General features: G+C 36.2%; 2 protein-coding genes across 2 annotated transcripts in view; one reads left to right on the forward strand and one right to left on the reverse strand.

The window, feature by feature from the left end:
- LOC118737854 (filamin-A) overlaps positions 1-25149 on the reverse strand; it is a gene marked incomplete in the record, with an annotated part of 118456 nt that overhangs the window by 38019 nt on the left and 55288 nt on the right. The window contains 2 exon segments of the mRNA XM_036468647.1: positions 9792-9879; positions 9967-10035. Of these exon segments, the coding sequence (XP_036324540.1) occupies positions 9792-9879; positions 9967-10035 (157 nt within the window).
- Positions 542-7093, forward strand: LOC118736732 (uridine phosphorylase 1). Its single transcript, XM_036466748.1, has 6 exons — positions 542-588; positions 1111-1252; positions 3627-3974; positions 6125-6263; positions 6326-6519; positions 6612-7093. The coding sequence occupies exons 1-6, from the start codon at positions 542-544 to the stop codon at positions 6822-6824; spliced, it is 1083 nt and encodes a 360-aa protein (XP_036322641.1). The 3' UTR covers positions 6825-7093.

Below are 25149 nucleotides of genomic sequence, written 5' to 3' on the forward strand. Positions count from 1 at the left end.
AGTCATACTTCTAAATTCATAAACAAGTTCTTACTATCAATTCGATATTTCGAATTTTTCGGGATCCCAGGATTAATGCAAGCAAATCCCGGGATTTTCGAGACCTCATCCCTAGTATGGTAGTATAGTATATTTACTTTCTTCGAAAATTATGAAATGCGGTGAGGATCGTGATGTGAACTAAGGTAAATATCAATATCTAATTTAAAAAGTATTAAATCCAAGAGAAAAAAATTCTAGCCATCATAAATTTTAAAATTCTTTCTTAATTCCTTAGCAAATGCAATTATTTTTACCTTAGATTAGACTAGCTAGTGCTATAGAATTATCATGTTCAGGTTTAGAAGCCTACTATTGTGGCAGGCAGAGATATTTATCTAAGCCTATTTTGAAATCCTCTGAAACAATTACCATTATTTTTGCGCCATCTTAGAGCAATAAGGCAAATGGGTGCGATTTAAGAAGGTGGAACGATGATCTGTATGTATGCATGATAATGTTCCGGTGAAAAATTCTTCGAAAATGCATTCACGACTAGAAAATGAAAGTAATAAGAGCTGGCACAAATATTATTGGAGGTTTCAATAGGTATAGGTAACCAAATTTTCTTTATGAATCAGTACAATGCACATGAAAATCCATATTCTTGAGTACGCTTCTCTAAGTGATATGTACGTATAAAGCCTTAGATATTTATGAATCATTTGCAGTGCTTTGCTCGTTGCGGTTTTCTTTACCACTCAAATGCTCGTACTGCATTTGCTATACTGCTGTAAATTTGCTCGCTGAATACAATTTGTGAATTTCACAAAATATTACTCATTCACAATTATGTAAAATATTTGAACATTTCTATAGTTTTGATCAAATTTAGTGGAAAAAATGAAAATTTGGTAAATTTTCCCGGTTTTCTAGCGTAAGAGCATATTTTTTACAATTTCTTGTCTTGAAACGACTAAACTTTACTAAAAATGGATGGATGCTGTTGTATGTAAGTTTTGTGATTTGCCTATTTCTTAATCTAATAACAGTGTTGATTATTCCTCATCAACCAACAATAAGAAACTGCAGATTTTGTAAGAGAATGTATAAAATCTCCTACCCCTACAGGTCACCTGCACAAGAGTGCACACTGCTGCCCGCAAGTTTTATACGTAATCCGCACATTCCGCGGATGGAGGAAGATGTGTTGTATCACCTTGGATTGGGCACAAAGTCACATAATTTGCCAGCAATGTTTGGTGATGTCAAGGTGAGTCTTATATTATTTTAGTTATTATTTCTAAGGACAGAAACATACATTTTTTCTAAAAATTTATATTTGTAAAAGGTAAAACCCGTGTAACGAAAGACTAAATAAGTGTATATACTTTGGTATTTTCATAAATGTTTCTTTTTCCATCAATTGATCAGAAATGGAATTCCGAAAGCCCAGTTATGCGTATTTTGCACTGCACTACATAGAATGCCATTTTTACGTAGAAATCAAAAACCACTTATATGCAAAACTAATTTAAGAGATTCCTTATGTGACAACTCTCATGCAATGCCAAGTGTATGCATAACTGCGCTATGCCAATTGCTACGCAAAATTTGCGTCGCCAAAATTATCTAAAATAAAAGCAGTGGGTCCTAAAAGCATACAACATGGAATAGTAACACATGTAACTAGATGTTGCGTGTTATTAGGCGCAGATGTTCGGCGATCAAAATTAGCGAGAGTAAATGTTGGAATCCGGCTGCAGGTTGATTGACTTAAAGAAAAAAATAAAATGTAGTGGATTCACAAGACGTCAAAACATTTTTAAAGACGTAAAATTTGCCAAGTCGTGCTTTGTTTTCACGCTTCATTTGCCAGTGACCATAGAAAAAATCTTTCGAAAGTCGCTTGCAAGTAGCAAAAGGTATATAAATGCGTTATTTTTTATATAAGAATCTGCTTAATCATGGCTTTCTCGCTTGCAGCATCGTGTGCCATGCAATTTTTCCCTATACTGGTATTCTCTGAGTCTCGAAAAGCCCTTGTACGGTGCACAAATTGCACGGTAAAAATGGGTTTTCGTATGGGACAGCTTTTCAAACCGTGCAATCCATGCACCGCCCAAGGGCTTTGCAAGACTCAGACAATACCCCTTATATTTCTGCGAAAGCAAACCCAAATGAGGTTTGAACTATTCGGTTTAGTCATCTTCTGTAAAGATCGGCAATAGTTCATCGTTTAAGTTAGTCGTGTCGTAACTGCAGTCGTGAATGCAAGCTGAAACCTCAACTTGGAAATGCAATATCCGGTAATCGAAAAGAGCAGCTCTGGGTAGGATTTGGCGAGAACACTTCTCTCCTCCTACTTTAAAATTGATCTTCAAACTATAAAAATTTCAATACTACCTAGCGGAGTGCAATAGCTTTCCTAATTGGGATTTCCACATCGAAATTCATATTCAGCTCCAACGTAATATTTATTTTATAGGCTCTAATCTAAGTCTTCTGAGCTAACGGCGCAGACCATGAAAATGTGTAATTACTTTTGTTCATCACTTGATTGATTTCTATACAAAGTTGTGATAGCAAAATTTTTGGAAAGTTCGTTACATGGGCTTCCTCGATTACAATTCCTTAGTATCAAAGAAAAATTCTTTGAACGAAAATTCTTAAATCCGGAACTTTATATTAATAGTCGAAGATTCGAATAAGGCACGACCTTCAGCCCTCTGTTAAATGAATGAAGTTTTTTTTTGTATGAAATTTAACGTGTTAACGTGTCCGACCGATTCCATTTTTTTTTTCAGGTACCGATGCCGATGCCGATTAATCGGCTTATGGGGAAAGAATCGGCCGATGCCGATGCCGATGCCGATGCCGATTCCATAAAAAATTACAAATATATGTGTTGATTCATAAAATCAGTACATTTCACGGAGTTAAAAAAAAAAACAAAAGAAAAGAAATAATTGAATTAATTAAAATAAAAGAATTGCGATATTTTGACCGATTTTGTCTTTTTTATTTAATGTTTCTTATTTTTTTTTATAAAAGTCTAGCTGGTATACAACAAACACCATATAAATTCAAACTTGGTACAAAACTTAGAAAAATTGTGTTTATTTTCACCAAAATTTCAAACTTTTTAATCAGAATTTTGGTATGCAGTTTTGTAGACCATTGCATTCTAGTATAATGAAGTGCAAGTTTCAAGCTGCTATAAAATCCCGTTAAGTTTTGGCAATTTTTTTGCTGGCAGTGTTCTCACCTACTTTTGTATGGAAAAAAACGTGAAACACCTTCAACAAAAAAAATAATAATTTTTGTGAGCTGTCTGAAAATGTTTTTTAAAGTTGGCTGTCGCTTCACCTAAACATTTGAAAAGAAATTCCAAAGAATCGGCGAAAAAAGGCCGATGCCGATGCTCAATTTTGTGCCGATACTAGCCGATGCCGATGCCGATGCCGATTAATCGGTCGGACTCTAGCATTATGAAGAAAAATTTGTATATGAGGATTGATGTCGGTTGTATTTTTTGCTTGAAAATTACTTGTTTTAAACTAATAAGTTTGCGTTTAAAATATGCTAATAGATTTTATATTAAATTGTATAACTACATATACTCTTTTGCTTTTTTCTTTACCCAGTTCGTCATAGTCGGTGGCACTCCGAAAAGGATGGAAAAGCTAGCGATCTACCTGATGGGAGAAATTAAACACAAACTTGCCGCCGGCACACAGCTGTCTAATATAAGTGAAATTGCAGATCGCTACTCAATGTACAAAGTGGGACCGATACTTTGTGTTAATCATGGCATGGGCAATCCCTCAATAAGCATTCTATTGCACGAATTAATCAAACTTATGTACTATGCCAGGTGTAAGGATCCAGTATTTATACGTATGGGTACGTGTGGGGGATTGGGTATTCCAGGTGGTAGTGTCGTCATCTCCGATGGGGTGCTTAACGACAAGTTAAATGCCGAACACGAATTTGTGAGTAAAAATTCTTAAAGTGATTAAGTTTAGTTCGCTTTGAAGTATCCTCCCTTTCCCTTTCCCCTACCCTCGCTGCGTCCCTTTTTCCCTCCCCCATCTAAGGGCATCCCAACGGACAGCTTATTTAGTCGAGTCCAAGTGTGCCTCCATATGCGGAGGCAGTCCGCTTACCTAGCCTAACCTAACCTAATGTAGGTATTCACAACTGCCTGGTAATCGGGTTATCTGGTTAAAAATTGTTATTCTGTAGCGTATTTTATTGTAGTAAACTGAACAAAACCTATAACCACATAACCACATATATATAGATAAATAGGCAAGTGTGAACACCCACATTGTAGGTAGTCACAATGATTGGGTCACTATAGTCTCAATACAGCTGATTATTTAAAACTCCTTCATTTGTACAGCTTAATCCGAGAAATTTCGTGTGTTATTTTCTAAATAATCATACAAATCCTACTGTCAAAATCGTCAACATCGGAGCTCTATATGCTATATTGTATATCTCCTATACCACTGATTATGCAGATACAAGTTTCTGCTAAATAACTCCTTTATGTAGGCAGCTAAAACTATGACATTGTGTGACCTCCTTATTTTACAATCATACATAGTATAGAGCAAGCAGATAAACGATCCCTAATAAACTTCACCAAAGCAGGGTGGGGTACAGAGAAGGAAGTATCACCTCGTAACATGGAATCTCTCCGGGAACAGATCCAATTTCCACGAGATGATATCGGCAGAATTATTAGCCTCGAAAGAAACTGGGGAATAAAGCAAACTAGACTGACACTAACTCCCAGCTACACCCTATAATTTCGTACACAGACGGCAGTAGGACCTCACACCTTCAAAGAAGAGCTTAGGAGAATAGAAAAAGATTAATAGAAAACTGCACTGGCACCTAGTCACTGGGCAGGGCCATGCAAAGTAGTTATTGTGGGGATACAATAGGAGAAAATATGAAAAACTTGTTAGCCTCCTAAAGAACAAATTAAGAATTTTAACAGGTATCTTAACAGGTCATTGTAGATTGAGAAGTCATCTACACAAAGTCGGGATCTGGTCCATTGATTCATGCTGTTTTTGTGTTAGGACCGCTAAAAACTTCTGAGCACATAATCTTCGAATGCGAGACAGTGGCGAGGAGAAGAGAGGAATTCCTAGGGTCATAAACCAGCAGCCGAATCACATCCACTAGATGTCACCCAAAAATATACTGGATTTCCTAAAGGAGTTAGGACTGACCGAGGTGCTGTAAGGAGCCAGAGGACACAATAGATATTCTGGTCGCAGTGCATTCTACAACTAAATATCTATCTGTCAAGGGCTACTTTGAAAATCCTTTAAATTTCCTTTAATACCAAGCATTACATGGGGCATCTACTACGCCTGTTTCTGTCGATCGCTTTGAGCGACTTTCAGTTTAACCCGAGTTGCTTCGCCTCGCGAACGACACTTTCTCCACGTCTTGGCGGGTTTGTCGGGAAGCCTGCCTCTACGGATTAGGAGATTTCATTCCAAGGCCTTCGTTGCAATACTACCATCTTCTTTACTCAAAGTGTTGCCCATCCACTTCCATTTCTTTCTTCGGATCCTGATGCCAAGGGGGAAAGTCGTTAGACTTTCTGAGTAACTCCTTATTTGAGATTGGTTAGGCCAAAAAATTCGGAGTATTATTCTAAGCCATCTCTGTACGAAAACTTGCAGGCGTCTGGTTATAGCAGTAGTAATTTTCCAGGTAGAATTGCCGTACAGCAATATAGCGAGCATTTGAAAATCCTAGTCTTTAAGTTGGAATTTAGATTATCGTTTCGTTATAATGTGTACATCACACCCAAGGTCAATATCTTCGTCGTGGCGCCACTGGAGGCAACTCCACTGCCAAGGTACGTAAAATTGCTCACTTTCAAGAGTTTTGTCGGACTCCGACACTCACATGACTTCGCTGGCATACTTAGAACCTTGGAAAATTGTTGCAAGCTCAGAATTTCCAAGTTTTATGAACTGTTAATACTATTCACGGTTTGTAAAGGCGTAGTGAAGCCTCTCTTATTTATTATTACTTTTGAAGAACGTGTATTTTCGGTATGATCCTAATCAGATTTGCAATTACAACTTACAAAATTTTTTACATGCAGAAAATTTTGGGCAAGGTCGTACCGCGACCCGCCAGGTTGGATCTCACTTTGGCGCGGGAACTCAATTCATTAGCCTCTCCAAGGGATGGTTTCCAAACAGTCATAGGAAAAACTTACTGTGCTGATGACTTCTATGAAGGCGAATATATTCTTATAGTTCGTAGGAAACTTGCGATATTTAATTGTTGGTATTCGTTACAGGACAAGGACGTTTGGATGGTGCATTTTGCGACTACAAAGAGATCGACAAGTTGAATTGGTTGAAATCGCTGAACGAAAGAGGTGTTATAAACATTGAAATGGAAAGCTCAATGTTTGCGGCGTTAACCGACTTTGCTGGCATTAAGGCGGCCATAATTTGTGTTGCTATTCTAAATCGGCTTAACGGTGACCAGGTAGGCTTCTTTTTTTTTTTGTTAATAAGCACATTATTAATTTAGAAAAATATAGACATATTTCTAACCAATTCTTGTTTTTACCTACGCAGATAAAGGAAAGTAAGGAAACACTTATGGAATGGCAAGAGCGCCCTGGAAAATTGATTGCACGTTTTATACGTAAACGACTAGATATTCGTGAGAACGGTGGTCAATCACCATTAAGTGCAGTACCAGTACAGCCACAATCACCGATAACCACAGTACCAATAAGACCGCAAAATCCAACAAGTACAACAACAATAAAATCGCAAACGGAATAAATGCCGCAATCGCATCGCGGTAATGGCAAAAGGGCTACATAGCACAAAAAGAGCCGGCTCAAAGCTCAGCTCCACTTCTCAAACCCATCGACCTTCGTTTTGACATAAACAAAAAATGAAAAAGATGTTCTTAATTCTTAAAATACTAGCTAGAGACGGGAGATGGAATCAGTTTTGGTAGAAAGTTTATTTTTTAAATATGTATAAAAATCAATAGCATAATTTAAAAAATTGTAACTGTTAGGCGAAAATAGATCGCTCAGTGGAAGTGTGTGACAGATCTGTTTGTGAAGTAAACAATGAATAAAGTATTTGGTCATTTTGTAGCAGATTCATATGTGCCACACTTGTACTGGGCTACAAAAGTCAGCTAATCAATAAAAAGGCTATACGAAAAAATACAACATTTGTTTAATGGGAGTTGGTATGTCGAATATTTCAAAGCTGACTTGAGTGATACTAACATCTCTGCATTTTACGTGTAAAACATCCCATCTTTGCGGACTGTTTCTTTTTATACACGTATCAACAATTTGTCGCCGTAGTTGAGTGCGTAGAGATGCGTACTATATATAACAAAACTTAGTTCGACAAATGGGCTGAGAAACGTTCAAACCAAGTTTTTTCTTTTGCTGACAGCTGTAGCCTATTGATAGGAAATGTAAAAAATTCTTGCGTGCTTCTGCCCTGAAAAAGTTTATCACAAAAAACCATCTCCCGTTCTGTGGTGTTATAGATCTGCAGGCCCCTCTGTTGGGGGATAACTTCAAGGTTGGATGAGGTTTTGCGAAACGCGCATAGAGGAGTGTTGAATCAACTTCCGCAACTGGGACGGAGAAGTGGAACGGAGTGGTAACGCGGAAAAGGACGACTTAGGCTACGGTTACTATGAATGCATATTCTTGTGAAATTGGTTTTCGATAGTCAGAACACTTCAGCTTTAAAACAAAGATTGCCGATCCTGATTAACTGCGCGTGTTAACTATTTTTTTTCTACAAAATTGATATCAACACCTACAAAATTTCTTGAGCAACTTTCTTCCACTGCTACCGAGAAATATTCTGACATGGTTTTTGTGAGTCGTACTGCAAAAAAAGAGCTTTATCGAATTCATGATACAAAAACTAAAAAACTTGAAATTCACCGGCAGAATGCACGAAAAACTTGAACTCATTTGAACGCTCGACTTATTCTGACGGTGTCGTGCTTATTCAGACGGACCTTTCGCATTTAAAAAATCTCTCTCATTAAAAAACAAGTATGTATTTATTTATTTCGACGCACTGGCCAGAGTTCAACTAAGTTTCCAACTGCCTCTTTTTTGCATTCTAAATATGTTCTAAAATTCGCTAAAGCGGCAGCAATGTCATTTGTCCTTTGTGAGCAAAAATATCTGGCCACACTACAACAACATATTAGGAGTGTTGAAAAGAAGTGTTTGAAAAATATATATAATTGATTGATTCAACAAAATGTTTTTTTTTTTTAAGATTCCAATATAGCGCCGTCCGAATGGGTACGCGAAGGGAGTGGCATATGCAAAGTGTATTTAGCACACCTTGGGCGGACGTAACGCAGAGAGACGCCACAATGAAGGTGTTGCGTTTGTAAACAAAAATCAGCTGTTCTTTATGCCCGCCTATACAACTGTGTGGCATTGCCAGATGTACTTGCGTTAAATCTTCAGAGTTGGCCAACGTTCATTGGATTCGTCGACGCAAGAATTGCCAATCTGGCGCTATAAGAGCAATCTTATGCCGAGCGTCACAGGTCACCAATTATTGTGGCTTTCAATGAAAAATGGTAAAATTGAGAGTGATAGTCAGATTTCATCGCGTGACTAATCGGTTGAAAAATGGCCAGCCGAAACACCCGTCAAAAATGAGTTGAATTGCTAACTTATTTTGCTATTTGTTTCTTTTAGAAGCAGAATGAAACACTTTTAGTGCTAATACATTTTTTGATGAATGAAATAACTTGTTAATAAAAAAATGTAATATTTTTTCACTAAGTTATAAGATGCTTGAAGCCTTTTTAAATTTTTTAGTAGTTTTTGGTAAACTGATGAATTTTACTTACTCGAAGGTATTATGCCTTTCGGCAGCGGGTGGATTTAAAATTTAATAAATATCGAACAGCTGAACGTTTTAACAACTACCAGAAAAATTATCAAGTTGGCCGTCACGATAATTCCGTAATCGGTAAATCCAATGATAAAATAATTTTATACAAACAAAATACATGAAAAAAAATTGCCGAGCACCGAGTACCAGGCTCGGTGTGAATAACCCTATTGAATTTTCACTAAGTTATGCCACAATGGCAGTGGTCAAAAAAATAGTATTGAAAAGTATTAGGGCGATTTTTTTTGGGACTATTGTTTTTTCACTCCTACCTCGAAATTTTGTAGAAAACACCTAAAAAAACGGTCTCTGAAAATTTGGATCCTTTATATTAACATAAAGTACTCGCCCAAGGCGTGCAAAGATTTCCCATATCAAATGCATGTAAACCTTGAGTTGTTTTCTTAAAAAGTCTACAGCTCAGAGTCGTTTTATGGTATAATCTTGGTCAATGCTGGATTTTGGAAAAGTGTTCATTGCGGTGTAATCCTAACTTCCACCGGCGAGGTAGTACGGGTCACTAGACCTAATTTTTCATGAAATTCTGATTTTTTGCCCCTATTTCGAAAATAACAAGAGCTACCGGAAAAATATAAATGACAAACTTTTAGAACTTTCGATTTCCTACAAAAAAGTTTCTAAACACAAAATCGCTAACATCGATATTTCTTGAAATATTAGGCTTTGCCCTAATGTACATATATATGGAAAACGTATACGTATATTTAAAAAAATTTCATTCTTGCTGGCATTAACGAAGGCTTAGCATTGTTTGCTGGCATTGCACTTTTTTAAATTCATAAAAATCTGTATATAACTTCGTTAAATATTGTTCACACTCACCAACAACGTTTCCGCCGGTAGTTGGTAATGGTAGTTTCTCAAAGGCGACTGCTCTATAACTTCTTTCGCTGGCAATTGACTCAGTTGTCTGTGAATAAAGAATTCGTAGTAAAAATTCGGTGGAATTCATTTGCATCTTTCATTCATAATTCACTTGAGTAAATGTAATTCTCACCTTTGTTACAACCTTAGTGTGCTCTTCGATATATTCGCTTTGGCTATATTCTTCGATGCTTTCAACAGCCTGTTGTAAATAAAAATATTTTCATTTAGTAAATAAGTTTGCATTGCTAACGTAAATGAAATAGTTTTAAAACAAAAATGTACTTTCTTACGCATTCAACGTGTGTGTATGAAATGCTTTAATATGCAGGCCGCAGAAGAGAAGTAAAAAAAAAAAACAAAACAAAAAAAAAAATAAAATATAGAAAAGCTCTGGAATACATTCTAAATTGAATATTGATTGATTTAGCAATTACTTAGAAATGCCGGCATTGACTGCTGAAGGGCTTTTATTGTTTTATATAGTGTGAATTGACCTAAAAACGCCATGCCGGCAATGTTCGATGAGAAATGCAATGGATTGATATGTTCCGCATTGCGATGGTTGGCAAGTTACTGCTTACTTATACTTACGCATGTAGTATATGTATGTATATGCACACAGAGTGCAAACAGTTTGTTTTTTTTTTGCAACACAATTATTTACTTATAATTTTAAATTTTCTGCTTTTTAAATTTTTCAAAAATTATTTACTGTGTGTTGTATGCGCACCCGTTTCTATGCATAAGTGCCAAGTGGATTATTAATTTTTCGGACTATGTCATGGCGAAACAACAGATGTGCACATTTGCCAATCGAAATGTTTCCAAAGACAAGTTCCGAAATGTGTAAACAAAAAAAAAAATTGAGATAAATCAGAAAATTAATGACCCAAAAATAATGTAAAAATATCAAATTAAAAACTTGTTATTGAAATGCTTGTGCGAAAAACATGCGTTTATATATATATGCAAGAGTTTATATTTAGTTATGTATAACTTATTCATTCCGCCTATGTACATATTCACATACATATGTATTTATTACTTCTTGCGATTCGCCGACAGGTCACCTTGTTTTTCGGCTTTTTAAGAAAATTCTTGTAAACATTTATTTTCCTTTTAATGGCGTTCTTTATAGTGTTTATATTTTTATTTTGTTTTGAGTTAATTTTTGTAAACAAAATCTGTCTACGTGCTCTCCAGCAGCTGTTTTTTACATGCCATTCGAATGTCCTCTCCACAAAAGTGTCAACATATTTTTATTTTTAAATTTCCACATTTAGCTATTAAATTTATTTTTGATGCCCCTCTGAATAATAGTGCGAAATTTCGTAAAAGATTCCAAGTGTGCACAGTTTATTTCATTTAAGAAAACTCGTCAAAAAATCGGATGGGATCTTTTCGAATTCTTTAAAATTTCTCTACAATTCAGAATACTTTGAAAACAATGGTTTGCAGGGTATACTGCAATATCCTATAATTTTTTATTATACGAGTATATTTTTTTATTCATACTCGCATACACAAATATCTTAATTTATGAGACATTTTTGGTTTATGTATTCCATTTTTTTAAATAATTCCTACACATTATTTTTTGTTTTTTGTTTTAATTTGCAGATCTTGTATATTTCCTACATTGGAAAAATATATGCATGATATATAAATCTGAAATATTGCTGAATATAGTATATGTATGTATGTATGTCTATACAGTTTTTGGGAACATCTGCAGGAGTATTAACTATTAACAAGTTAACCTTATACCATGTTCTGACCGACAACGAAAACACTGTGGAAAAGAGGAGTTTGGGATTGTGGGCTGAAGGCTGTTCACACCGGCTGTTAGTGTTTTCGTTGACATTTCGTATAACCTTTGTTTGCAGTTTTCTACAAAAAAAGAAAACAAAACCAAAATACTTTTCTTTCATTTTCTTTTCATTGACAACATTTTTCTTGTATTCATATTTTAGTTTGGCCAGCCAATTAACAATAAATCCGAACTGGCGTATTAAAGATGATAAAATATGACTTCTATTTCGGTAAATAATCAAAAAAAGAACTAGTGAAGACATCAATTGGAACAAGTGGAACGTGAGTTTTCAAGTAGTTTTCAGCGAAAACTGGTTTCCGTTCAACATATTTTACGTGGAAAAAACACAAATTTTACGTCGAAAACCAGTTTTAGCAACGAAAACAAGTTTCGGTTGATGTGTTCGATAGTTATGCGGTAACATACATAAGAAAAAAAAAAAAATATATATATATTTCGACGAATTGATAACCTTCTCCTTTTTGTAAAGTTGGCTAAAAAAATTAGGCACCAACTCTATCGAAAACCAGAAACCATAAATCGAGGAAAATGAACATAAAAGTGTATAAGTTTCATCGAATTAATGAATTTATTTTTGTTTAAATTCTTTTTTAAAATATTTTATTACCTTTGAAAGGTGAGCGCATCTTGTGTTTATCGAACTTTTTATTAAACAAGTATTTTTTAAGCAAAAAACACAACCGGCTTCAATTCTTATATACAAATTTAGGGGCACCGTTAATTTCTTCATGAACCAATGATCAGACCTAAACCAAATTACGGGATGACCCTTGAGGTACCATCTTTCCGATAAAAGGAAAAAATAATTATTAAAATCAGAGACCCAAAATAATAATTATTTCATGGTGGAGTTTTAAAAAAGTCATCAAAATTTTCGTAAGAAGTAGTCCTGTACTGTCCCGTACCTAGCCCCGAACTGGTCCCAACTAATCGTGAAATGCTCCTCCGTCGTTTAAGACTTAAACAATTTTTTCTGCGCGCTCATAATTATTATGAAAGACTTTTATAATATAAGTCTTAAAATAAAGGTCTTTGAAGACTTAAAAATATTTATCTCAATGAAAATTATTATGAACAAACTTGTATAATATAAGTCTTAAAATAAAAGCCTTTGAAGATTTAGAAATATTTATCTCTCTGATAATTGTTATGAAAGGACTTTTATAATATAAGTCCTTGAATAATAATTATAGATGACTCCAAAAATATTTATCTTAATATATCTTAATATAATGGTTATTCATTGACTTTTTTCTTTTCTTTTTAGTTATGTCTCTGATTAAAATCGGTTCATATTCTACAAAGTTATGCTTTTTTTGAAGTCGGTTAAAAATGTTTGAGTTCTTTGTTTATTTTATGTAAATAAAGTGCAATTTATGAAATTTTAAAAAGTTCATTTATTTATTACATACTGTACATAAAACTTGCACAAATGTATTCTAAAGAGCATATTATCTGAAGCGAATTTTCTGGTGATATATCTACAAGTACAAGTATAAATCCTCACTTAGACATTTATTTGTCCATTGTCATACCACATTACACAAATTCTTAGAACTGTGACTGTGTTAAAACTAAGAGAAGCGCTGGGTGCTCACAACAAAGTTCCACAGATGTCATCTGATGTCCGCTCAGGAGAGCCCCTCGGGTGTGTTGACGGAATGTTCACCGAGGTGCTTAAATCTTAATCTAGCGAATCCCGGGCAGCTGAGGAGGAAGTGCTGAGACGATGCCAGCTGCGGCAGTAGGGATCCATGACGATCTTGAGTCACATCTCGTGGATTCCTATAGGATAGAGGTTCCCAAACTTTTTTCTCGTAGACCCCTTTGAAAACTTTAATGGTTTCGTTGGACCCCCTGCAGCTACATTTCTGACATATTCCCAAAGTTCTTCAAAAAATGTGAAGATTAGATCTAACATTCACATTTTTAAAACACAAAACTTGAAACAACAAAACCGCAAATCTATTTACGCCATAATTTTAATTCAGAAACTGACAATAGAGAAAATACCGAATTTAGAAAAATCGATGACAAACAACCAAGTCGGCAAGAAGCACAAAAAGTGTTCCACCGCCTCATCCTCTGCGAGTTAGAATGGGTAAATGGAGTTGTCATTTACCTCTATCACAGTGAAGTGACCAGTTAGTAATCCAACAAGTTGTCTGAAGACTCGTCAGCTCAGTGAGAAAAAAAAAAACTAGAAATATCTTCTGAAATTGAAGGCAACATGAATTTTTCCAGCCTGCATCCACTCAATGCCTCCTAGTCATTGCTGAGCGAAGTATTCACCCAGTTTCTGATGGTGGTTTCGATGAATAAAGTGGTGGTTTCCACCACGTAGTCGATGGCTTTGAGGATTGCAATTACCTCAGACTGGAAGACTTAAGCTTATTCTCCAAGAGAAAAGTGAAGCTTGTCCTTATTACCTTCGAAAAAGAGCCCAGATCCTGGTCCAGAGTCAATTTTGGAGCCATCAATGAAAATCCGACTATGTGTGAGTCAGAGCTTAGTGCTGGAAATAAACCAGCACTCAGCTTCAGGGAACTCAACATTATAGTCGCTTCAATAAAGCTAATGGTGACGTAAATACTATCCTGTAGCATTGAAAAGACCAAAATCCGTTTCTTTTTAGTCTGAAGCTGACCGTTAAGGCTTCCCTACCTATGACGACACAAAGTGACGGTAATAGCAGCAGTGCGTCAAGAGCACCATACACCACTAAAAAAAGTTAACTAAAGAGGCTATGAAGCAATCATTTTCGTTCTTTACTATGAAAACCAGAAACATTTTCGTGGACCCCCATATATTTTTCACGCCAACGTAGACCTCCGTCGAGTCTCCCGTGGATCCTGTGGGTCCACCTGGATCACTTTGGGAATCACTGCTATAAGAGGATGTCCGGTCAGTACACCTATAAGAGAGCTTGGCCTTAGCCAGCTGCAGTAGCTCCGTTGGCCGCCCGGGTGCCCTGCCTAGGCAGCTCATCAGCTTAGCAATTTCCAGTGATATCACTCTGCCCTGGGACCCAATTTAGATTGATTTGGAAGTCGGCTGCATCTTTTATAGCGGCCACCTCGGCCTGATAGACGCAGCAGAGGTCCGGCAGTCTGAACATAAGATCCACTAAGAGTTCCTGACAGTAGACACCTCCTCCAACTGGAATTAAGTGAGTACTCAGCCGCAGGTAACTCCTCTTGTTTTAGTTATTTAAGTTAAAAATTATCTAAAAAATTAACAAAAGTATAGGGAATAAAGAGAAAATTAAGTACTTTTAAGAGATAGGTCGTTTTTTTGTAGATTTTTTTTTATTGAGAGAAAAATGCATAATTCTTACATAACCTTTAAGTATTATTTTTTTTACTTAAAAGTGATATTTGAATAATCTTTTAAATTTTGAGTCGGAATTGGCTGGCCATATTTAGACTATCAAAAACGTGGAAAATGAAGAGTTTGGAGTTTAATGTGAGAAATACCTGTACTTGTGGGTATTATTTCTACTGCCAGTAATGAACTATTTATTATTTGAAACAAAAGACGGTTTGCCAATTTGTTCCAGCAAAGTTTGCTCCTTATAACATTTCGGCAGATTTTCTAAGAAATTCATAGTATTCGGGGTTTCAATTGAAAATAATATAATTTGGCAATATTTTTTTTCAAATTAGCCACTGTATAATTTATATATGTAACTAAGTGGCATTTTTTTCTTTAATATAAATATTTAAACAAAAACTGCATTCAAACTTTTTAAATAGGAACAAATTAAAAAAAGGACTCTTTTTGACTGATCGGTCGTCAAGGGCAAATTTTTTTTTTGCAAAAATGTTAGAAATCGGATGCCAATCAATAAGAAATCGCGTTCTTTTAAATAATCTACTTGTTTGGTCAAAATTAATTTTGGCCACAAAATGGGTCAATTTACCCGTAGTGTAATGTATAATTTCTTTAGCAAAGACAATGGTGTCTTAGAATGGGCCTAGCAGGCTCTCTTTCAGCTGCAAAATAGGCGAAAAGGTCTTACAGGATCCAGGGCTGTATAGCCGATCTATTGGGAATAAAACTAAAAGAAGTACAAATATTGTTGACAACTGTAGCCAGTGTACATCATCGTATGCAAAAAAGAAACAGGAATGTGACCAAACGTTCATTGTGAAGTCAACTTCTTACTTGCGTGGTACTAGACCAAAATGAATGACACCAATAAATGTGTTCACGTTAAGTATCATGTCGGGAATTTTGTAGGCGGTACGTATCTACGAGGAAAAAATTTACTTTTGATGGTTTCATAGGATTTATATTTACTTTTGCTATTTTTGGAACGTTGTGTGTTTCCACCCCGCGATCGAGAAGAGAGTATGGAGGTTTGAAACGGTACGTAGGTCAAACAGCGAAAACAATTGAAAATTAAAAAAAGAGCAAAAAAAAATACAATTTGAACAATTTCTTGTGTGTACCAGCAGCTGTTAAAACAAGGATAAGGAAACAAAATCTAATCTTTTTTTTTCGGTGACCACTGGTCACATTTTTAATTAGACCCAAATTTTTATGAAAATATTTGGTATTGGTTGTTTTGCAATTATCACTAGTCAGGCAATCCATTTAATCCTTTTTTCGGTGATAAAAGTAACAAGAATTGTTTGAAAACTCTCCGGAACAGTTTCTGAAAAGTTTTTTTTTTCAATATATTTGCATTCAGCGGTTAGTATCCAATTAGCGAATCCGTATTGGGAAAATTTATTTTGGAAAGATTAACCCTGACTTATACGCTCCTCTTTAAATGGGAGTAATATTGTTTTCATTCCAGTCTATATACATACATAAGTGTATACTATATGTACATATCTATATATGTATTTAAAAAAATTTTAATTTTTTAGGTAATTACTTCAAAGCACATTTCGTTGGTAATAAATCTAATTTTTTACATTAAAATTAAGTCTCTGTGTGCAAATTTTCAGTGGTTTAAAAATATTTGAGGCGTGAAGCATACATTTTCAAATTCTTCACGAACTTATTAAACAACCTACGATAAATACCGCTAAATGCCAATTGTCGGTCAATAAATATGTACATACATACATATATTCACTAAATAAAATGGTAATAAATAAGAATTAAAATTAAATATTTTCAAGAAGAAAATGCGCTCGTGTGGGTGCAGTTATATTTATAAAAAAGATTAAATCTGGGATGCAACGCTCGAAAAATCAATAAAATCACACTGGTGGATTTCTTTGATCACAAATCAAGCGATAATTGAAAATTTCACAGATCAATTTATGTTCAGACATACATACATATATAGGTATGTATGTCCTGTGGCTAGACTATTGCTGCTTTGAATGTTAAACCCCATTTTATGGATTACATGTTGGCAAATTTACACACACATTACTTTTTTTTTGTTGCAATTTTTGAGAATATCGAACAAACACTTTCGATACGATTTGCACACCGACCTTTATTTCAAGTAGTGTTTATATGTAGTACTATGTATGTATGTAACTCCAGCCTTAGCAAATTTTGTAAAGTGTGCACTTTTCCGTAACAATCACAAGTCTATTAATTTGCGGGGAACTCAGAAATTTCGACAGCCAACACCAACACTTGTACTATACGTACTATTTTGGCTTTGAACACTTCTCGATTAGTGGACACTTGTTTGCAGCACACAGATTTTCGAATGGAAATGCTCACACACGCTCGACACGATCTCGCTCGTCAATGGCTACATAACGGGTGATTTTTTTGAGGTTAGGATTTTCATGCATTAGTATTTGACAGATCACGTGGGATTTCAGACATGGTGTCAAAGAGAAAGATGCTCAGTATGCTTTGACATTTCATCATGAATAGACTTACTAACGAGCAACGCTTGCAAATCATTGAATTTTATTACCAAAATCAGTTGGCAGAAAATCCGCTTTTTTATCGACAAATTTTGTTCAGCGATGAGGCTCATTTCTGGTTGAATGGCTTCGTAAATAAGCAAAATTGCCGCATTTGGAGTGAAGAGCAACCAGAAGCCGTTCAAGAACTGCCCATGCATCCCGAAAAATGCACTGTTTGGTGTGGTTTGTACGCTGGTGGAATCATTGGACCGTATTTTTTCAAAGATGCTGTTGGACGCAACGTTACGGTGAATGGCGATCGCTATCGTTCGTGCTAACAAACTTTTTGTTGCCAAAAATGGAAGAACTGAACTTGGTTGACATGTGGTTTCAACAAGATGGCGCTACATGCCACACAGCTCGCGATTCTATGGCCATTTTGAGGGAAAACTTCGGAGAACAATTCATCTCAAGAAATGGACCGGTAAGTTGGCCACCAAGATCATGCGATTTGACGCCTTTAGACTATTTTTTGTGGGGCTACGTCAAGTCTAAAGTCTACAGAAATAAGCCAGCAACTATTCCAGCTTTGGAAGACAACATTTCCGAAGAAATTCGGGCTATTCCGGCCGAAATGCTCGAAAAAGTTGCCCAAAATTAGACTTTCCGAATGGACCACCTAAGACGCAGCCGCGGTCAACATTTAAATGAAATTATCTTCAAAAAGTAAATGTCATGGACCAATCTAACGTTTCAAATAAAGAACCGATGAGATTTTGCAAATTTTATGCGTTTTTTTTAAAAAAAAAGTTATCAAGCTCTTAAAAAATCACCCGTTACTTATGATGATGGCAATAACGAAGGCGATGGCTTTGGTTGGCTAGCAAACAGACGGACAAGCGACGAAAGTCAAGCGAACGTCAGCCGACGATCGCGAAAGTGATATTTTAAAAGAAAAAATGTACATATGTATATGTATGTACTATATAATTGTATGTGCGCGTGTGTGTAGGGACCAGGACAATGGGATGACCAAGTGGTAAGTAGAGCTACATACATATGTATGTATGTATATTGAAGTTTTTCTGCAAGTAGCAGCCAAAGATACACGTATTTGTACATATGTACAGTTGCTGCCCAAAATACGTAACCATGCACATCCACTCGGCGTTGCTGTGCATACCTGCAAGCTTAGCAGTCTATTTAAAAACGTTGTTGAAAAATTTTCTGAGATAGGGAAATTTTTGTGATCAATTGTTTAGATCGTTAAGTTCGTCCATTTTGAAGTTAAACAACCAAATAATTTACAATTCTCTGGTGGAGCTTATAAGGAAGAAGCTCTTGTGCAGAGTGATCACGGCAGCAGAGGAAGAGGGAGGCTCCCACTGCGATGTATACACTAAGTAGAGCAGGACTTGGCTTCACTTAGCATTTCCAATTGTCGTCAGTTGCCACAAAAGATAAACGACTGGTGTGCTTTGTTGAACTCCACTCGCAGCCCTGCCCTGAGCCACTCATTTCGACTATAAGACTTCTGTAGTGTCTTCCAGGCTGAGGTCTCATCTATAATGGAGGCTATAAAAAAACCTTGTACTGATCTAAAAAGGTAAAGATGTGTTCATCTTTAGTGAAAGCCAGGCAGCAATTAAAGCTGCGAGTCAAGTCAAAAATTGTGCTGGAATGAAGCCGATCTAAGTAAGGGGCTAAGTAGAACAGTCTAAACCTCATTTGGGTTCCCGATCATAGGGCCATAGAGGGTAACTATATGGTGGATGGACTTATGAGGTGGATACGACCAAGCAGATTATTCCGGACAAAGAACGTATTGATCTGCCCTTCGCCACTTGCAAGCTACTTTTAGGAGCCTGAGATGGATTCAAACTACGACCTGTCGAATTTCTAGCCACACTTGGCCTAGTTGGGATCAAAAAGGTCTCGAAGTGTATACTCTCTAAAAATGGAGGATATATCACACACAATTGGTGCTATAACAGGCCACCCGGTATTATCGAGAAGCAGATTGCGCTTTGTGGAGTTTCCTTTCTTTAATGACCTTGAAAAATTGGGAGATTTAACCCTGGGTGCCTGACGAGTTTCCTCGATGCCTCAGAATGGTTAAGCAAAGGGGAGTGAAAACTCTTAGTTGGCATAACAACGGGCCTTCATTTCGTGGCCTGTCTTTGTCTCTGCGTAGCAATGACAGTCCACACCTTTCTGTCTACCTATCTTCCTACCAATTTAACTGTAAAAATAGTAGATTGTGTGTGGTTGAGTCCAGAGATGAAATTTATGAAAATTATGAAATATAGAACGCCAGAAGCTAGTTATCTTCAGAGTTGACAAAACCTATAAGGAAGTGGGCTGCCTTTACCGAAATTACTCACAGAGACGACCATAAATTACCACAAAGAAGATTGGTAGAAGAATAAAATAGATACAACGGTCTTTGTTCTAACAGTTCCTTCTAGGCTCAAGTTTGAAGGTAAACCAGGTCAGTATATCTCAAATATCCCGAGTCGACTTTAAAAAGAAGGAAAAAAATCCGTACATTAACAAACCCAGTCTTCAGAACAGGATGGAGAACAGGATGTTGAGGTATACATTCAGGTACATAATAGGAAGAAGTTTTTCTTCAGCGGGGCGTGGGATCCACAAATAACTTTCTTCCAAAAATATTCAGAAAGCACTATGTCCTCTCCTTACCAACACCATTGGCAAGATTGTCGCAGAATAATGGCGCTCATTGTGGTCCTGTTTTTGCATTAACCTTTCTTTTTTGTTGGTAATGCATTTTGATTTAAAGCTAAGTTGGTATTTTAGTACGTTAAATAGTATGCCTACAAACAGAATTATTACTTCTTTATTTTAAAAACATAAAGTATCAAATATACGAATTGTCTTCAACTAGTTTGTTTACTTATTTTTGACAGCTGCTGTACATATAGTTGTCAAGTTCCTACTTCTGGCAGTGAGCAGGTTATGGCGGCGCTAGATGCATTGTAGGACAACGTCTGACTTGTCACATGCTGAGCGGCCACAAAAATATTACTTACTTACGTGCATACATACATTCATGCATACATATATACATTTGCAGGAGGTGGCATTTGTTGTTGCCGGCGGCGGAAATCACAAGCAAAACACCTACACTTGTATGTACATATGTATGTACATATCAACACATTGGCAGCCATTGTTGTTGTTGGCTTACCAAAACAACTTTTTTTGATTTTTATTTGTGTTTCTAATTAAAAATACATACTCTTATTCAAATTAAATATTTTTGCATGCAGCACTCGGAAATTTATTTACATAATTACATATATATTGTATGTAAGAAATAATATGTATACATACATATGTATACGTTCTTCTTTTGCACAGCACTTGAAAGAAAATTATTATTTTTTCTCTGCGCCCATTGAAATTATTAAAATTTTCAGAAATTTTTCGACGCCAGCATTTTTTCGCTTTTCATTAAAATATGCAAAATATCCGTGTTGAAAATCACAAATTAACATGCAACACATACGGACAAACATACAAACATGGAAAAAAATATTATAGCTAATGAAGAGCGAAGGAAAGAAAATGCATTAAATATAAGTACTTATGTATATTATTATATAGTATACATACATAGTATATACATGTGTATATGTATAATGACTACATAACTATGTACATGTGTACAGCTGTATAAAAAGTCATGTATAAATATGAATGCAGCAATTTGCATTAAATAATACGAAACAAATTCATTCCCATTCAGTTCGGTCTAGCGCTCGTCAAACCAATTCAGATGCTGTATGGATTGGACAAGCAAATTTACATTCAGTACATAAATAGTGTGTACAGTTGGCGAAAAAAGTAAGTTGTCATAGATGAAGTAGAAGCTTACAAACTTTGTTTTATTAAATAAATAGTATATGTATGTATGTATGTACATTAAAGTGGTCCAAAAATGTATGTAAAAAAATAAGGTCGGATTTTTAATGCCGCCACCCCCTAGGATTGCTATATACCGAAAAAAAATATACCCATATTTTTTTTATTTTGAATTAAAAAAAATTAAGGTAGTGCTCAAAGCGCTCAAAGTTTTCCATGTATTTTATATGGAGAAAAAACATCTTTTCGTAGAAATAGAGTAGAATTCTTGAAAATCAATATTTTTCGATCGGAAAACTTTACTTATCTTCAGGAGATTCCCAGTAATAATACTCAATTTTTCTTTAACAATTTTTTCATGGTAACTATATTTTATAGGTCCTAAGCCCTTAGAAAATGCAATGTGGGACCAATAAAAAATCTTTAATCATAAAAAATGGTTAAATAAACAATTGGATATTAGTCTCCTGAAGAGAACGATAGTTTTCCGGCAAGAATGATAGAATACAAGATTGCGCCGATCAGAGAGGATTTTTGAGAATAACTTTTGGGTGACGTCACACTGGTGCAATTGCGAGAGAGAAATGCCAAAACGTGAGCAAGAATGGAAGAAGAAGAAAAAATGTTGCAAGGAAAACGTAAACAAGTTGCACAAGTGTGACGTCATGCAAACAACGATTCTGTCAAACTCGTTAAGAGATGAATAGCGGTCCGAGATCGGCGCAACCTTTGTATTCTCTCAATCGTGGTTTTCCGGTCGAAAGGTATTGCTTTTAAAGAGTTTTATACCATTTCTACGAAAAATTGTTTTTTCTCCCTAAATATTTTTTGAAAAAATAGGGGTATATTTTTTTCGATATAGATCAATCCTAGGGTGTGCCGGCATTAAAACTCCGACTTTATTTTTTTGGACCACTCTAATGTACATATGTAAAAAAATGAGTTTTTAGTCTGACTGTAAATTCCGAAGGAATGAGAAAAATTATATTTTTTTTTTCGAAACTGCTTGTTCAGCGAACCTCTCTTTTGGTACGAGCTAATATATGTATGTATATGTAATTCTTGAAAAACAGATTTTTTAAGAGATTCTTTTTCAACTTTCTTCTTGTTAATCCTTGTAATCATTCATAATATGGTATCAGAAAAGATAGATTGTTGATTGAAATAGTAGTGCGTGGACATGACTTAAGGTCAAAGTCTTGGCTGGTATAAGTTCTAATAAAAGTTTCGAAGCTTCCAAGCTGGTCCAACCAACGGCCTTATAGTTTCTTTCGAAGTTGCTCTGGTGTTTTGTAATTTATTCTCCTCTCGTGGACTGTTTGATCACATGGCCATTTTCCACTCCCAATATGATTGAAGCTGAGTACAGTGGAAATGGGCTTCGCGTAAACCCAACCAAAACTACATTTGCTATATTCACTAGAAGGAGAAGATGGGATTGTTTAATTCTGATCACACTTAAAGGAATGACAAATGCGATTTCTTCTTTAGTAAACTATACAAGCTAGCATAAGATCCCCAAAGCGTTCGCGATATTTTAGTAATATAAACAGGTCTTTAGCCTAACGAGTAGTCTGTCAACAAGGGGGATTCTTTGGATCTGTACCTCTATGAGAATACCCACTATTAGTTATGCGTCAGTGCTATGCTGTAGCAGAATGTCAATAAATGCATTAAATATATACTTGCTCAACTTCAAAGAAGAACCGCCATCCTTTTCAATGCCTCAGAACAGTACGCCCCTATTACCCTTGTTGCGGTATTCTACAATGTTCAGGTGATTGACACCGAGTGCTGGCTTAATATCAACACTGAGACTATATTTGCACATTGTTAAATGGTGCCGAAACTACAAACCGGATTCTGACTTGGTCACTTCACTTTTCTCTTGGAGAATATGCTTCGTTGGATGTGGACCACGTGCTGGAAAATATCTGAAGAGCTAGGAGCTTAGGCGTCTGTAGGGCCAGCCAAGTTGCATTCGAGGTTTTGGCTAGCTATCCAACTATTTAAAGTCTAGTTCGGTAATGCAAAACTCAGCTAAAATATATTGGAAATATAACGAATTTGTTTTACTGTGGTTGGCAGATCACTTGGGACCCCTATTGTGAGTATCGACTAGTAGTAGATAAACGACTATTATCCGATTATCGCTTTTCCATGGTATTGTGAATGTCGATTTCTCGCTGAATAAGCGACTGTGATTAGTTTTTAGTCGCTCATCTTTCCTAAACTGATTATTTCTAGAAGGATGTGCGCCTATTATTCATTCACACTGACTTATTGAAAGAGACAACGACGTTCACAATACCATAGAAAAGCGGTAATCGAATATTAGTCGTTTATCTACTACCAGTCGACACTCGCAATAAGGGTTCTAGCCATCTGTGTGGAGAGAGCTCAGTGCAGTATTTCTTGGCCCTCAACAAATTAAAGCTCTAGCACCTTCGACCATGGAAGCCACCGTCAGGCACTGAGTGAATAATTAAATATTGAGCACAGCAATGACTCAGAGACCTAGAAGGGCTGGCTACAGATGGACGAAACTTATATTGCGCTCCATCTTAGAAGGTCTTTCTAGGGATTTGCGTTTCAACTAATCTTTTTGCGTACTGGCAACTTATTTTTGAACTATATCAGTTAAATGCAGCGGTAATTCCACAAGCACAAAACAGAAATGTATGTATAATGTATTTCAGTACACGTCTTTTCTCAAATCCATACAAATGAACATGCAATTTCTCAGAAATATCACTTTAAATGGTGTTACACTATAAAGAACCGATCAAGTTAAATACCTAGGTTTAATTCTGGATAGGAAATTAAATTGGGGATCTAACATCGATCCTCAAGCCACAGCAGTTTTATACTAGTGCACCGGAATTATCGGCAAAAATTGGTGTCTGCTGCTCAAGATCGTAGCATGAATCTATACCGCGGTGAATCTAGATGCTCTAGGAACACTTCTGCATAAAAAAGAAAATAAAAAAATGTCGCTTACGTCCTTTTGGCGGTTAGGGATCGATATGCTCTCAATAAAAAGGTAATGAAAGGGACAAGGTTCAAGGGCTGGCTTCTCTACTGATAACAGGAGTCATGAAGACAATAGACACTAAAGCGCTCCACTGAGTACTTGTACTTCATCCGACGGATCTGTACGTAAGAAAGATGGCATGTAACACAGCCAGGCTTAGGCTAGGCTTAACGCGACCATGAAATGGACTCATCCCACCCACCTGCACTGCCAACACCAAGTTCATGACCCGTATTCCCTCCATTGAGGGAATGGTCGTTAGATACAGTCAGGGAAAGAGGATCAATCCATGTCTATACGGGTGGATCAAAACTCGACAATAGAGTTTGGGGTGGGGTTTATTTGGAACAATTAGGTGAATCATTCAGCTGACGCCTTCCAGACTAAAGCAGCGGAACTGACGGTTATCACTGGTACAGTGTGATACGATTCTGATGTCTACATTTTCATTGACTACAGCCAATCGGCCATTAAATCTCTGGAAAAAATGTCGCTGTCAATGCCGCCGCTCTGAGACATTCCGCACACACATTGGCTGGGTAGCTGGCCATTGCGCTATTCAGGGAAATTGCAAGGCTGACGAACTCGCGCGTCATGGAAGGGCATTGACTTATATAGATATAAGGGATACTCTTGGCGTCGCTCTTCAAACATGTAAATTTCTACAGAATCAAAAATTCATAGAAATAACCAATGAAAGATGGCGAAGAGAACCGACCAGCCATA

The sequence above is a fragment of the Rhagoletis pomonella genome, unplaced genomic scaffold (genome assembly GCF_013731165.1).
Source record: "Rhagoletis pomonella isolate Grant_MI unplaced genomic scaffold, Rhpom_1.0 Rhpom_scaffold_00004, whole genome shotgun sequence".
In the NCBI taxonomy this organism is placed as follows: domain Eukaryota; kingdom Metazoa; phylum Arthropoda; class Insecta; order Diptera; family Tephritidae; genus Rhagoletis; species Rhagoletis pomonella.